Below are 17,123 nucleotides of genomic sequence, written 5' to 3' on the forward strand. Positions count from 1 at the left end.
AGAACCTTCCCACTTTGTTCCACAGGACCACGTTTTAACATTCAAATGAACCAATGTTTCACAGAACACCCTTTTGAACACTAGATCGAAAAAACTCCCTACTTAGTCCCAGGGTTAGATAATCAATGTTTCTCACTGGAGTGGGAGAGAGGTTAAAAAAAAAAAATCTCTGGATAGTATCCTCCTATAACTAATACATTAGATTATGTACATCCAGTAGAGTGACAGCTAGGGATAGCCTATGAAACACTGTGATTTCAACCTCAAGCTAGCATGTTAAACCTAAGACAATGAGTTAAACCTAATCCATCAAAATCATCTCTAGAAAAATGGGGGGAGAGCGGGGATAGGAGGTTGGCTGATCTAACACAAAACTGAAAATAAAGAAAAGTGGAGGGAGGGAAGTGATTAAAAATTCTGATCCAGCCCTGTTCAAGGAAGACAAATATTTCAATTATGAGAGAGGTGTACTCTGTTGTCAAGACAGGAATGAGTGTCAAGATCAGGGCTCATCATTGCCTGGTCAAGAGTTCACCTGAGATCAATTCTGTATTCTCCCAGCAAACCTCATCTGATAAGTAATTTGGAGTGACAATATGCTCTGACCAGGACTGTCCTAGGAATAGGCTTTATTGAGTTATGGCTCTTCAAAAACAATTTATTTATTTAATCCCCACAATCACATTGTGTTAGTACTTTAATGGACATAATTATATCCATATAAGTCATAGGACTGCTGAATGGACATAGGGGCAAAATGCAAATAACAGACTGAGTCAGGACCTGGCAAAAGCTAAGAATTCAATACAAGTAACTATTACGACATGAGGCCAAGATTCAATCTCAGTTATGTATATGCTCTTTACACATACATCTTGCCAACTGTCTCCAATATAAATAAACAAATTAGCATTCTCATTTTTTAAGTTTTACTTTTTTTTAAGTTCTTATTTCTGAGTAGTCGCTTCTCCCAATGTAAGGCTCAAACTCACTCCCAAGCCCCTGAAAGAGTCTCATGTTCTACCAACCAAGCCAGCCAAGTGCCCCTTAGTTTTACTATTGTGACTCAGTCGCAGAATGACTGGACACTTTTGGTGTGGAGGTAAAAACATGTTTATCTGCAAACTTGGGGGAGCAGCCTCAGACCAGTAAGAATACCTACATATTTCTATACCAATGGGGTAATTTCTATGTCACTGGGGTAATTATTTTGTTTCAGGGACTCTAAAGGCTAGTCTGGGCAAAAAGCATAGCTCAAGATTACTTTGATATCTTCTGGTAGACACCTCTCAACACGCTTTTCTTTCAGTCTTTTCAGAATAAGTTCAAGTGTTGCTTCCTTAGATGGCTTCTTCTCCTTCTGAATAACCCTGGACTCGTCTTCATTCTCTTCATCTTCATGGTCTAGAGAAGAGCCGAAGCTTTTTGGAAGAGTGTTACTACGTGGGCGTGTCTGAGGTACAAATTCTCCATCAGAGCTTTTGTGTTTTGCATCTACATTTCAGAACCAAGAGGACAAGTCAGTAATATTGACTTTGCTAAAGATGCAAAAGAGTAATAAGCAAGATATGCAACAGGAAAGTAGACATTAACAGCACAGAGGCTCAGGTATTTCAAGGTTATATGAAATATTTAAATTCTACAGATAGCAAGCTATACCATTCATTCTTGCAATTATTATTCATAGAAAACCTACCATGAAGAAGGATTCTGATAAGCATCGGTGATATAGTAGTAAACAAAGAGATATGTCCCTGTTTTCATGGAGCATACATTCAAGGAAGTAAAAACAAAACCAAGTAACCAGATCCATAAAATGATTTCAAAGAGTGCTAAGTGCTATAAAGATGAGAATAGGGGATGATGTCACAGTGCTAAAAGGAATGTAGTTTGGGGGAAGAGCCAACTATATTGAATGGACTAATAAAGAAGGAATTTCTGATATGGTGACATCCTAGTTGAACATGGAAGCAGCAGCAGCTAACCTAGCATAGAAGATTTAGGGGAAGAACATTCCTCCCCAACTGAGACAACAGCCAATGCAAAGGCCCTGAGGCATGGCATGTTTAAGGAACAGAAAATAAGAGTAGAATGTGATAAAATGGCCTAAGGGCACAGTATGCAAGGTCTTGAAAGCCACGGTAAGATGTTTATTGTAACTGAAGAGTGGAAGCCCAATGAGAGGGAAGAGGGAAGCCCATCTGAAGATAACAGAGTTTTTTAAAAGATAATTCTGGCTCCTATGCAGAGAATGAACTGTAATGCAATACAAGTTGAAGAAAATTGGAAAATTAGTTAAGAGACTAATGCTTGTCAATTTAACACACCTGTTAGTAACACATTCAAGGTAATGATTTTCACTGATGGTTGGAAACTAGCATTAAACAAGGAAATACTTAATAAAATTGTATGGGAAAACGCTGAAGAGGTACAAGAACTTATTTTAACCACAGGAGTATTATTAACTCAATGACAACAGGGACACTATCTTAATGCTATAGGCTCATATGTCTAAAAACTTTGGTAAAGATAATAAAAATTTTGTTGAATAAATTCAAATGAATACACCAAAATGTGATGCTCCAGATTATAAACCTATACTTGGTCCATATTAAGAATTACTAAAAATCATGCTGACTAAACATCCACAAAGTAAATATAACTTAGCAACTGCTATACTGGGCCAACACCCAGTAACACAGACTTAGTTTTTAATTAAAGAAGACTTACAATTTTTACTCTCTACAGTACAGTTCATTATGATAGTCTTTGATTAAATACCCATCAACAATTCTTAATGAAATACCTACCAAAATTCAAAACTGCTTAATATTTGAAATATATTTCAGATAAAAATGAAAATATCACCTATGAACATATAACCTACGGCCCCTTGCAAAAAACTATTACTAACCAGAAACACCAGAAAGACATTTGGCAGAATACAGAACTACAACTTTGCCCATACTAAGAGAAGAACAAAAGGAAACTTTTATTTTTGCCAGTGTCTCAGATTTTAAATTATTAAAAATTATATATAACCATAATTCTCACAGAATATAATTATCATTAATGTGTCACAGAACTATCAGTTCAAATAATTTTCATGTGATGAGAATACTGTAATAATGAGAATTTAAAATGCTATTTAAATGCAAACATATTGTAAAAATGATCTATTTTCTACCTTTAATTTGCTTCCGCAGTTTGGTAAGCTCTGTCATCCATTTTAATACCTTTGGATTGGCCGCAATATCACTGTAGGAGGGCTGAAAAATTAAGGAACACTGACACCTATGTAGTAAGCAGTAATTGTTCATTTATGCCCAAATAATATTTTACAGTTCCTATAGCAGAGAGTTCACCCAGTCCTTGCTTCATCTTACCTTATTTGATGTAGACACAATGGGATATCAACTAAAGCTCTCAGAGCAGAGTCTAGCAACTGACAAAAGCCAGATTTAAATATGGGTCTTCTGACTCCAAGTAGAGGATTCTTTTCACTTCATATGTTCTAATTATTAATCTTTCCCCTTCCCTCTCACTCCCTAGCTTTCCCCCTACTCCCCTTTCTACTTGTGGTTTTGAGGAAGCAGAAATAGCATTAACGTGGTCTGTCAATGTAAAAACTTTCCTTTAAAAATTATGCAAGCTTGGGGTGCCTGGGTAGCGAAGTAGGTTAAGCGTACACCTCTTGTTCTCGTCTCAGGTCATGGTCTCACAGTTCATGAGTTCTAGTCTCACATCAGCCTCTGCACTGATGATGCAGAGGCTGCTTAGGATTCTGTCTCTCCTTCTCTCTGCTTCTCCCTGGCTTGTCCCCCTCCTCCATCTCAAAATAAATAAATAAATAAATATTTTAATAAAAGTAGTTTTTGATTAAAAAAATTATACACGCTTTTTTGCTAATGGGAATCTAAAGATGCAATGATAAGAATACTGGCCTAGATATGAGGCGGCTAAAGATCTATATAATCTCAGTTCTACATGATCACTATTTCTCTGCACATCTCAACTTCATTATCTAAGCAAAGAGATGGACTAATGCTCCCCCCAAGAACCTCCTCCTAGTTCTAATAGATCTAACAAACCCTAGACAATGCTACAAATTTACCTTGCTATTTCTTTCCCTTTCAAACTGTTCCTCAAATTGTCTAATTTTTTTCTGAAGTTTCTTGACCAACTGATAAGGTGTTCTATCTTCTCTTTTTTCATCTTTCGAACTGAAAGATGATCTTCGAATCCTGAATTAAAACAAGAGGCAAATACTCTGTTAGTTCAAGTTATTATAGATGGCAGTTACAGTTCTCATAGAGGTCATGTCCACATATATAAATATCAAATTTCTATGAGAGGTACACCTGAAACTAAGATTTTTCATTTTATTTTTAAGTAATTTCTATACCCAACATAGGGCTCAAACCTACAACCCTGAGATGAAGAGTTGCATGCTCTACTGCCTGAGCCATCCAGGCACCCTTGAAATTAGAATATTAATATTGTAGGTCAATTTTATTTCAATAAAAAATAAAGAGGGGCGCCTGGATGGCTCAGTCACTTCAGCATCCGACTCTTGATTTCAGCTCAGGTCATGTTCATAAGATCAAGCCATATGTCAGGCTCTGCACTGACAGGGATTCTCTTTCTTCCTCTCTCTCTTGCTCACTCTCTCTGTCAAAATAGATGACTACACTTAAAAAATAAAAAATATTAAAAAATTAACCAGTTGAAAATTGTTATCAACACTATTATCTCTTATTACTCTGATATAACATAATACCATTTCCAAGAAGCAAATCTTCAAAGTAACAATGAAGAACAGGTAATAAAAACAAAAAAACAACACTTCCACGACCACAACATCAGTAATGCAAGCACTGCTGAAAACAATCTGTTATCACTCTAAAGTTGTTTGGACAAAGGCAGAAAAGAAACAAAGATGCCTAGCATCTCAGAGTTCATTTTGTGTTCAAACAGCAAAGGAAAGGTTTTCACATTGAGAATCCAGAATTTCATTTCGACAATAAAAACCTTAGGGGATGGTGAGCTCTACAAGCTGTTTCCCCTCCAGAGTTTTGTACTTTAGTCATAAGTGAAAAAACGAGTATGTACACTCTGAGGAAATGTGTATTAGAGCAAACCCCTGCACCTCAATGAACTCAGGATTTAGGGGGCCCTTCCCAAAAATTACAAAAATGTTTTTCATGATACAGGGGGAAAAGCTGTGAAATGCAAAGTCTAGAAGATTAAATCTTTCAAAGGACCTGGTGACATAATAGGAATGACCTCTAATAAGTAAAAATAATGTACCTAGTAAAAGAAAGTGCCTTAGATGAGGAATCCAATGTTTCTGGGTCATGAAGGAAACGCTGGCTTTGCCCAAAATCTAAACTACGGTGTGATAATACTGGAGGACAGTCCTCTTCCAGGAGGTGATGATTCATTCTTCCAGCTTGTGGAGAGAGCTGAGCTTCTCCAGAGTCGGAGTCTTCCTGCCAAGACTTAAAAGCAGGAAATGGCTCTGTAAAACAAACACAAACAATAGTACCATGGGTCTCTTGGCTCCACATGGAAAAAAGTCACACAACTATCAGCTATGTTGTCTTTAAATATCATATCAGATCATTATGTAGTGGCTCGTAATTATATTCTTTTTATAAAAAAAAAAAAAAAACAAGGGATACAGGTTCTTCATAAAGCCTATTATAGTCTATAACTTTTTAAGCTTCATTTTTCTTTTTTAGCTCAAGAGTTCTATTTTCACAGGACTTATACCTTAAATTTCTAAACCCAGGCACAAAGCAAGAAAGGACACTGTCAAGCTCTTTAAAGTTATATTAGTTATTATTTTTCAAGTGCTGTTTTAGAAACAGTAAATAGCTGCCAGGTGAATATACTATTCTTCACAGTCTAGTGACTATGTTAAAAGTAGAAGCCATTCCCCATACTATTTATAAGGCTCACCAAATGGAGCTCTCTGACCCCAAAAGAATTCTTAACATTTCCAAATGAGGAGCTAACTAATCTCACAGCACCCGGCCGCTGGCATTAAATTGTGGTTATTTTCTATTACAGGATACCTATGTTTAATATATATCTTAATAATTAAACACCCAACAGTATTATCAACAAAATTTATCAGCACTAATCCTTAAGCACATTTACCTCACTGAAGTTATCCTCTCTGACCTCAAATGAAACCACATTGTATTAAATGTCTACACACATAAGGTTTGATTACATACAGAACATGTACAAATAAACATACTATCCACAAATATACTCCAAATACAAAAATATAAGTATCCACTGAAGTCCAAAAGGGAGAAAACCTTTTCTATCTGCACATTAACTTTACTTAAAACTATAATTTAAAATTCTGATGTATCACCATTAACAAGAGCAAAAATGAGTTTTTTAAGTATTTTTGGATGCAAAGATGGCTTGACAGTGTCAAAATTCAATACCGTTGTTTTTCTTCACACAAGTGAAGAAAATAACTTTAGTAATTTAGTCCAACTTTATACATTAGCAATATAAAGCATTACATTTTTTTCCAGGGTAATGAGGACATAATTTAGTTTGTTTTTAAAGCCCAGATCAATCTGATAACTAAAAATTGGGTACAAAGCGTGCAACCCCACAACAAACCCAGCAATAAAGTGATTTTCAAAGCAACCCTTGTACCTGCTCCCCCGCAAATAACTGGTAATAAGCATTTAATGAGAAATCTCCTGTTATAAGAAAAGAGAGAAGTAACAAAAACAAATTTTTCTGGGTATCATTTTTAACCCAGAACAGTTTTCCTAATATATGGGGACAGCAGGAGAAGGGCTCATAAAAAGGCAAACAAAGTGAACCATAAAAAGGCAAAAAAACTAAACTATGGTGAACCATACTTACCCTCCCCATCTCTCTGCAGATGCATTGTTTTGAAATCAATGAGGGGAAAAGTGATAGGGCATGACGCTAATAAAATGGAAAAAATGGCAAAAAATACTAAAGTGAACACACAGCACAGTCAGAACAAACCATACACATAACTAACACAAAGCCAAAGATACCAAAAACATTTCCCTAAAACCAGTTAGGCATTCTGCTCAAAAACTTTATTCAAAGAAATTGCTACTAACCAAACTTTAAAAACAAACACAAACATATATTTCCATTTCAGCAAGCAAGGCAAAAAAATCAAAGTATGCTATTTTATTAAAACTCCAACATAAAATTGAAGAAATGGAAACTCTTAACCAAGTACTGTTTGAAGCTTTTCAGTATAATTGGTTTGACAGAAAAATACCTCCCTTAGTTTGCTCTTTGAAAAGATCTTACTTGACTTTCATTCAAGAGTTAGCAGGAGAGAATCTGAAGGAAAGATATTGTCCACTTTCATTGAAAGCCAACACCCTTTGAGCGGCTGCTACAAATTCATACCGGCGGTAGACCTGTGCTACCTGCTTGCCAACTGCTGCATTCTGTTGACCATCCCTCGAACAATACAAAAAACAAAACCCACACACTAAGGTAGGTCTCTGATTCCAAGGTATCTAGGGTCTAAAGTAATTTGGTGTCTTAAGGAAATCTTTCATTAGAATATCCTAATTCCTAGATATAGAAAATCAATCTTTGTATTAGTAACAAAGTTGAAAGCAAAAACAAGGTCTGCTAACAGCCACTCTTTCAAGCACTTGCAAGGTTCATGGCTGGGTTCACTCAAGGTCTACTACCATTGGCTCTCTGAAAGTCATTGTCTCCTATTCCCCAGCAGGAGGCATACGTGGATTTGTCACAGTTGTTGAGCCAGGTTTGTAACAGGGCAGCTGAGGCACTGAAAATGAGTAACTATAGTTACTTTCCCTACCACACAAGTTTTAAGGGGTGGATTCTGACAGGGAAACTGTGAGCCCAGCATTAAGTTCTTGTTAGGTAAGTCTCCAGAAAGCTGAAGCTGAACACAGAAAATTCTGTCTCTTTACACAACGGAAATCAACTGCTCTGCTATGTTTATAAAACTTACGATCAGGACCCCCAGGCCAAAGATTATAAAAGGCTATTTATCTGCATTCTCCAAAATGGAGAAGCATCAGGCCTCTGTCAGAATCTAAGCCTTGTCTTTCAGAGACTCCTTTCCTATTATGGGTCCAGAGATGCTCTGTTAGTACCACTTCTTTACAGTGACTATGCCAAAATAGATAGATGAAAAGGGCATGTGATCTTTACTGCCTTTAAGATGGCAACATATTCCCAAATTCTAGGGAGCGTCTTCATAAATTCCAAACATCCTAATAACCCAGAACAAAGCAAATGAGAGACAACTTCCTGATTTAGTCTAAGTTAAGACACATAGTATGCCACTGGGCATGCCAAACATCTGAAATAATTAATAAATAAATAAATAAATAAATAAATAAATAAATAAATAAAAGGAGGGGGTGGAGAGACAGCAGTAAAGATTGGCACAGACAATGACCTGGTTGGGCTTTTAAAAAATTGGCCACACCTTAAAAATAAACTCCAATTGTGAACAAACGAACATACTTGAGGTGGCAAAAGAAGCCTGTGGTATTAGCACTGCAGTTCTTGTTATTGCCACTGTATGTCATCAGCTAACTTGCCAAAGGTGAAAAATCAAGGGACCTTCATCCAAGTGAACAAATAAGTAACTTGAAGATTCCTCAGTTGTCTCAACATCCCTATCTAAGAAGGTGTATGATCCTGGACTCCTAGATCCAAATTTGTTGCTGGCTTCCATTCCCCCACCCCAACATTTTATTTTAAAGTTTACAAACAGACAGCAAAGTTGAAAAAATTTGACAGTCAACAACTGTACACCAATCATCTAGATTCTACTACTAACATTTACTATACTTGCTTTATAACATTTATCCATCCCATTAACTATCTCATTTTTTTCACCAATTTCAAAGTACACTGTAGGTAATGATATACTTCCCCCATGAACACTTCAGCATGCAAATCATTCACTGGAGTTCAATATTTATTTAGGTTTTGCATTTCTGATTTAAAAAAAACTTATATCCAGTGAAATACAAGTTTTAAGAGTACATTTGCTGAGTTCTAACAAATAAATATACACCTGTGACTTGTTTTTTAAATTTAACCATTTTCTCCTTTGTAAAAACTGATAGGATTCTGTCCCCATACTTTCATAACCTAATACACAGATGCAAGGTTATGGGACAATATTTGCTTAGAAACACCTCTGAATATCATTTTGGAAAAAGTATTCTTGATGAGCAAAGAGAAAAGGTAGCTACCTATAAGGCTTCTGTTTACAAAGCGGTGAGATCGATCCCCAAGCCCTAACATAAGATTTCCAAAACTAGAAGACAGAACCTGGTTTAACAGTTAATGAAAGCCTATACTGGGAAATTTTGTTTTTTCAATCAGTTTTAACTTCATCTTCAAAGCTCATGAATCAGATAAGAATTTCTACTTCATATAAGACAGTCATCAAACAATCTCATTAGTGCATCCGAGTAGCAACACTCACTCACTCCTCTTATATGAAAGAGAGAACAGAAAGTCAAAAATGAATAAGGTTGTCCAGAAAAGAGCAGTAATCTCATGATTGCTTTAAGTAATTTCAGTTACAAATAAAATTATCAAGAAAATAATGTGTGGCTGAAATTACCTTCCCATTTATCACCATCAGAAACATTCTTCAGATCTAAATGTGGAATTTGGGTTACACATGCTGCTTCCCCTTGAACACCAACACTTAGACCTCCTGGCACTTCTGATTCAGTGTTGGCATTCAAATCACATATCTTGCTACTAGAATCCTGTATTTTAAAATAAAGAATACATTTCACAAAAACAAAACTTTTATCACTCAGCTTAAAAACAAGCAGCATACATCCTTGTATGGTCTCCATCGGTCTACTATGCCTATATACTCAGTGGTCCCACTCCTACCCTCTGAACTATCTGCATATATACACCTGAAGTTTGATAATATGTACTACTGGAAGACAAAGTTTAGATCCCAAATTCAGGAAAGTGTTTTCATAACTAAGTTTCTTATGACTAAAAGCCACTTCTTAACTGTAAAATATTTGATAAAGAGAATCTACACTTATAAACCTATTCAATCCAGGAGTTAAAGGCCAAATGTAATAATTGGTAGATTAAACCCAGTCAAAATTTTAAGAACCAAAAGAAAAAATAACTTACCAGAATCCGGTGTGACAATGTATCACTGTCATATGACACATATTCTTTCCTAAAAATACAATACAGTTATTAGTCTTTTAAGAATAAGTAGATGACTATCATTGCATATTTCTTACCTAGATTCCTCTCTTCTCCATAGACTTAGCATTTACAATGTGAGAGAAGAAAATGACAACTGGACATATGTCCATTCTTTGGAGCCCTATATCTGAAAATCACACACTACTGAAAAGATCCACAGAATTACTTCAGGTTTAGAAAAAATAAGTAATATCTGCCACCCTCCCACACAACCACCCCTCAAAAGAAAACATTTTAAAAGGAAAAATTAAATCTACAATAGAAATCAAAAGGGTTGAATGTATAATGGAAAAGATTTTATAAAGTAAAAACTAGTTTTAATGGAACAGCTTTATTATGCCCCACTCTGGGACTTTTTTTTTTCCTTTTGAAGAAGGGTTTTTTAAAGGTATAGCTATGGTCCTATTTATTTTTTTAAGATCCTGTGTTTTCAATCTGATTGTGTTCTATGACAATCAAAACAAGACTACTACTTCTAGACCTCTCTTTCCTCAAAACATAATGGTAACATGTAAAATAGAAATTTAAAATTTCAATTCACCTTTTATTCTCCTATAAAAATGAACCCCTATTTCAACAAGTATTAGAGCAAGCTATCACAAATGATCTTTACCTATCTGACCAGTCAACAGAGCATCTAATCTCATAACAGTTAAAAGTTGTCCCCAAGGATATGGTTATAATTTACAATGGTACAGAGAGATGCTGCTTCTACCCTTCCATAACAGTATACCCAGAAGACAGGTCTTGATCTAACTACTGCAAGTCATCTCCTCATATAAATAATTACCATATTCTTGCTGAGCACGAAGTGACCTAAATTCCCTGACAAGCTCAAAGGCAAGCTTCCTTTGATTGGAGTGGGAGCAAATGATGGAATGAGCTACATTCTACCTTAAGACTACAAAAGACCCAATCACCTTAATTTGAAAAACATAAGTGTTAAACATGCAAAATGTAATCCATCTAACCAAGGAATTCTTTGGATCTAAAAACAAGTTTGCTAACCTATACACAAGTTGAAGAGGAAAGATCTTTTCCAAAAAGATTGAGTCCTCACTAAATGGATCCTTATTGTTCTACCAAATCCAGATGTCATCATTCTGGGGATGCCTGTTAATGCTGTTAATCTTATATCTTCAGCCCATAGCTCCAATACTCCCTGGGCTGGAAGAGGATCATTCCTGCCTCCTGAAAGGAAGCACAAGGAACTGCTGTAAGCAGGAAATCTGTGGACCTTCAGAGTATGGAGACACTCCAGAGACATGGCTCCAAAGAATTTACTTACCCTCAGAGTACAGGTTTCCTATTCACAGTTAAGAGAGACAATGGCATCAACACAAGTTTACCCTTGCAAACAAGCATATAACCAAATCAGTAATGCTGATTGAGCATCCTCAGTATTTACAATCTAGTCTGTGTTCATTACAGATGTGTTTGCGGAATATCAAATCATCTTTCCTCAGAAATTTTTAACACATTTCTTGGCAACATCTCAAGGAATCAGAAAAAGGATAACAAGACCAAAACCCACTCAATGACTTAACACATTCTAGAAAGTTTCTACTCAAAAGGACTGTATCTATCAAGTATCTATGGAGATGACATATGGCTAAAATACTCATTGCCTCAGGTCTCTCCCTCCCATTTTTGCTGGCCAAGGACGTAAATAAACACAAACTGCCTAAGACTGTATTACACTGAGACACACCAAGGAGTTGCTGGAAGGGAAGAAAACCAACCTGTACAAATGTGTTAAGGCAAATATACTATAATCTTTCAGCTAGTTATCCACAGTTCTACACCTATGAATTAACTTACTGAAAGGTGTGTTCAGAATACCAATAAATTTCCAATTGTTCTACAAATCAACTGAAAGTATTAACTGTCTCCAAGAAGGCTCTGTTCTTCCCTGCATATTTTCCAAGTTATAACTAATGTCCGTCTGAACCTGCAGCCTCTCTGAATATTTATGAATATTCTTCATGCTTACCATTAAAATAAGAAGTTAGTTTTTTAGATTATCAAAAATGTTGATAGATTTATGTAAAAATTTCACCCCCAAATGCATAAATGGCTTCAATTCTCAAAATGACCAATTAATTAGTAATGAGAGTAAATGCTTACCCCTCTAGACAGCCATCTTCACTGTCACCATGGTCACTGCATGGCTCTAACAGTATACCTACAGGCTGACAAAAAGAATACCATGCTGTATTAATGTAGCTCAAAAAACTCTTATCTGAGAGGCAATTTCCAATCTAAATTGTATTAGTTTATAAGTTAGTCAAAAGCGACCCCCCTTTTTAATTTTTTTTTTTTTTAACATTTATCTATTTTTGAGAGAGAGAGAGAGACAGACAGACAGAGTAAGTGAGTAACTGGGGAAGGGGCAGACACAGAATCTGAAACAGGCTCCAAACTCCGAAATGTAAGCACAGAGCCTGATGCGGGGCTTGAACTCATAAGAGCAATATCATGACCTAGGTTGAAGTCGGACACTTAACCAAGTGAGCCACCCAGGCACTTCTAATTCTTTATAATGGTCTTTAGGTACTGACATTCTCTTTTTACAGAGAATAATTTATCTTTCTCAAAACTTCAGAGGGGCACCTGGGTGGCTTAGTCATTGGACATCCGACTTTGGCTCAGGCCATGATCCCACAGTTCATGGGTTTCAGCCTCCCGTTGGACTCTGTGCTGACAGCTAGCTCAGAGCCTAGAGCCTGCTTCGGATTCTTTGTCTCCCTCTCTCTCTGACCCTCCCCTACCCACGCTGCCTCTCTCTCTCAGAAATAAATAAAACATTAAAAAAAAATTAAAAGAATTAAAAAAAACAGCAACACTTCAGGGATGTGTGTGTGTGTGTGTGTGTGTGTGTGTGTGTGTGTGTAAAATGGAGACCCTGCATTTTCATTACACTATTGGTATGTAATGATATGTAATGATCACATTACTATGATTATGATAGTAATAGAGGTACTGCTATTACTATCACATTCCTTTTCCTTCCTTAGAATTCTTTCCTACAAAAAGCATAGCTTTATTATCCCACCTCCCAGCTGCTGCTTCTCTTTCCTCCCAGCCACAAATGTGTTAAGTTGGTAACTTCCTAGCAGGTAAAAGAGGAATCATTTGGTTCACCACATCCCTTTATTATATACATTTGAAATAACAGCTATAAACCTCAGAAACACATGAGAACACTCCCTCTATTTTCTAATGAGTCTAAGGATGCCATCCTATTCCTGTTCCTTCCCTGAACAGATACTTACTGTGTCTAATACAAATATCCTGTGCATTACTACAAATTATGTAAACTTTTCGGTGTTTTTGATAATCACCTAAAATCAACATATGGTTCAATTCTTTTTTTTTACAAATAGTTTATTGTCAAGTTGGTTTCCATATAACACCCAGTGCTCATCCCCACAAATGTCCTCCTCCATGCCCATTCTCCTCCCCCCTACCTCCACACCCATCAATCCTCAGTTTGTTCTCAGCATTCAAGAGTCTCTCATGGTTTGCCTCTCTCCCCCTCCCCCATTACTTCCGCCTTTCTCCTCCCCCCCCCATTAAGTTCCTCCTAATCCTCCTATACGTGCAAACGTATGGTATTTGTCCTTCTCTGCCTGACTTATTTCACTCAGCATAACACCCTCAAAGTCCATCCATGTTGCTACCCATGGCCAGATTTCATTCTTTCTCATTGCCATGTAGTATTCCATCGCATAGGTAACATATGGTTCAATTCTTAAGAAACTACAACTTGTCCAATTTTAATATGAAAGACAGTTCATAATTATCTGGAAAAAACTACTAAAATAATTTTCCCTTTTCCAACTAAATATCTCTGAGGCTAAGTTGTCTTCATGCACTTCAAACAAAAAAATCTATAGGAACAGACTGAATGCAGAAGCAGATATGAGAATCCAACTTGACTTTTATTAAGTCAAACAAGCATTAACAAAATTTGTAAATATGTAAAATAATACCATTTCTCAAAGTAAAAAACATTTTATACAGCTTTTTATTAAGGAAAAAAAGCAACTTTATTTACGGCAACTTGAGTTTAATAAACTTTTAAATTTTCAATTTTAATTTTTAACGTCATATAATCAATATACCTATGTAAACAAAATCCTTCTAGTACACTCAATAACTTTTAAGAATATCAAGAGATCCTGAAACTCAAACCATGAGAACCAATAGTCAACTTCAGCAACCTCTCTGCTCTGGAATACAGCTTTACATTCTTAAATATGAAGGCATCTGGGCCCATGAAATAATCATAACCTAGACCCAATATTTAAAATGAGCCTTGGTGGGACACCTAGGTGGCTTAGTCAGTTAAATGTCTGACACTTGATTTCAGCTCATTCATGATCTCACAGTATGTGGGTTCAAGTCTCACATCAGGCTCTGGAGCCTGCTTGGGATTCTGTCTCCCTGTGTGTCTGCCTCTGCCCCTCCCCCATCCTATCTGTCTCTCTCCCAAAAATAAACATTAAAAACAATAAAATAAGACTTGGTGTTTTACTCAAAGAACCAAATTCAAGTCCCAGGTCTACCTTCCTCATCACAAATGAGAGTAACAATCATTTAATTGCCTATCTTACAATTACTGTGAGAGAATCAAAAGAAACAGCTTACAAGAAAAACTTAACAAAGCTCTGTTATAAAAGCATACTATTACATCACCATCTCTAATTTAATTTACAATTCCTTATACTATGAAATCACGGAAACAAGTATAAAGACTAAAAGAATACATACTTTCTAGTCAGATGGAGCCAATTCTTAAATACACAATTCTTAAATACTGGAAAGCAGTAAAACAAACAAACAACAACAACAACAAAAAACACTGCATTTGGAGGCAACATAAAAGAAAGATGCAGTGACAAAAGATGAAAGCTGATAGCACAGCGGTGAAATTCAGAGTAAGAGTATATTGTTATGCTCTATAATATGCCCCAGGACAGAAAAACAAAAGCTATTAGAGTCAGGTTAAAGTATTACCCGACTTCAACTTAAAAGACACAGAAATATACAATTCTTTCTTGAGAAACTAAAATGTTTGTCACATGAAGAAATTGTACTTCCTCAGAATTCACTCTACATAAAATATTCATTCCTTTGTACGTGGGTAGCAAGAGTTTTTTTTATTCTAAACTATCAGCAGGCGAAACAGCCCATTCTCCCCTCTTGCTCCTTCCCCACAAACAAAAGGAAGTCTAAGGCACTGTGGTCTAAGCACCCTCAAGACACTGTGGTCTCAATTAAGGAAAGCCAGAGAGCTCTGGTGGTGGTGGCAGCGGGGCAATACTAGTGGGAGCAGCAGCTGCAGCATAATCATAATGCCAATGTTTTTTTCCCTTGTGTGTGTCAGCAATAATGAACTATGGTTTCTGGTTTTAAAGGAATACATGACCCAATCAGAGCTGCGGGTCTAGCACACCTAAACCCAAAGATTTTTTATTCTTTCCTTGACTTACCTCGTTATTTTCTTCATCCTCAAATACAAAATCTTGCTGCATAACTTCATTGTCTAAATTAGTGCTCGCCACAGGTTCTGAACAGTCTCTGTTACTTTCACTGGCATTAATAATATCATCAGCAATATCAACCCTAGTAATGAAGATTAAAAAATCAGGCCAAATGTTGAATATGTAGAATATGTAATACCTTTAAAATAAATATCAATAAATAACATAAAACTTTCACATGTTAAAGAAAATGTGTCCTTTTCATAAAACTCCACACTTCCCTCATTTTGCCAAGTTAGATTATTAAACATACTAAGTTTATTTTGTCTCTCCAGGGAATGTTGTGAGAAAAACCTTGTTTGTTATTTCCTTTGAAAATTTTCAAAAACGAATGGCTGAAAGAATAATTTATATGTCAAAATAATTTTCCTTATAAATGCATACTTTCAATCATAATCATGTGTTTCAATTAAAATACAAGGCTAACGCTAGAGACTAAACACCACAGAGTCCAACACTTTATCAAATACAACAGTAGTTTCCTACTACAGATTTTCATGTTACATAGTTTATTCAGAATATGCAAAATACTGCAGTGGGCTTTCATTTACAAAGACAATACCAATATCAATGATAGAACAGGAGTTTTTCCCCAGAGATAAAAATGCAAATATTATCTGAGCATGGGCTTAGGTTTTCAGGATCTCTAGCTAAACTAAAGACAAATGCCAAGGAATCTACTCATATTAATTATAACCTTTGGAACACTTTCCTACTATTTCCAACTTTCAATTATTGCTATTTTCATATACTGTTTTCCTTCATATTCAGGCATATAAATACTCTTTACAGATCAATCCAGTTTTGTCAGTTCTAATCATGCCCTCAAGCATCACAAATCAGGACTAGAAAGCTCCACAGTCTATTCAGACTACATAGCACACCTCCAATTGTACAATATGATATTCCTAAAATAAACTTATCACAATCCTTGGTTTTCACATCCATTAATTTTTAGGTTTCACTTCATATTTAATAGCTATTCTAGTGCACTATACCTACTTGGCCTTTTAAACATCTAATTTAAAAAAGAAAGAGAAAACAGAAAACTTCTACCCAATGTTTTTTATTTTTTAACCTCCTATGAATCCTCCAAATTTGGGTACATCTTTCACATCTGTCCTCCAAATAAAAACTGATAAATAAAAACTATGAAATCATTGCATTATGGTCTGAGAGGAAGGCACTTATATATCATCCCTCAAGTGCAAGGCTGAGTTAACAGGAAAGGTAATGAAGCTTTTCATCCATTTAAAAGTAACAAGTCCTATGAAAAGCAGAATAACATCACACATC

General features: G+C 35.9%; 1 protein-coding gene across 7 annotated transcripts in view; it reads right to left on the minus strand.

The window, feature by feature from the left end:
* FAM13B (family with sequence similarity 13 member B) overlaps positions 1-17,123 on the minus strand; it is a 78,697-nt gene that overhangs the window by 10,363 nt on the left and 51,211 nt on the right. For 4 of the 7 annotated variants that reach the window (XM_039217901.1, XM_039217898.1, XM_039217899.1 and 1 more), the window contains 9 exons: positions 15,777-15,909; positions 12,406-12,470; positions 10,198-10,246; positions 9,656-9,806; positions 6,904-6,969; positions 5,311-5,521; positions 4,115-4,244; positions 3,188-3,269; positions 1,265-1,494 (listed from right to left, as the gene is read on the minus strand). In XM_039217901.1, the coding sequence (XP_039073832.1) occupies positions 1,265-1,494; positions 3,188-3,269; positions 4,115-4,244; positions 5,311-5,521; positions 6,904-6,969; positions 9,656-9,806; positions 10,198-10,246; positions 12,406-12,470; positions 15,777-15,909 (1,117 nt within the window). The remainder of the gene's footprint in view (positions 1-1,264; positions 1,495-3,187; positions 3,270-4,114; positions 4,245-5,310; positions 5,522-6,903; positions 6,970-9,655; positions 9,807-10,197; positions 10,247-12,405; positions 12,471-15,776; positions 15,910-17,123) is intronic. The other 3 variants (XM_039217902.1, XM_039217900.1, XM_039217897.1) reach the window with 1 other exon arrangement.

Source organism: Hyaena hyaena, unplaced genomic scaffold (assembly GCF_003009895.1).
Source record: "Hyaena hyaena isolate Hyena2069 unplaced genomic scaffold, ASM300989v1 scaffold_723, whole genome shotgun sequence".
Taxonomy (NCBI): domain Eukaryota; kingdom Metazoa; phylum Chordata; class Mammalia; order Carnivora; family Hyaenidae; genus Hyaena; species Hyaena hyaena.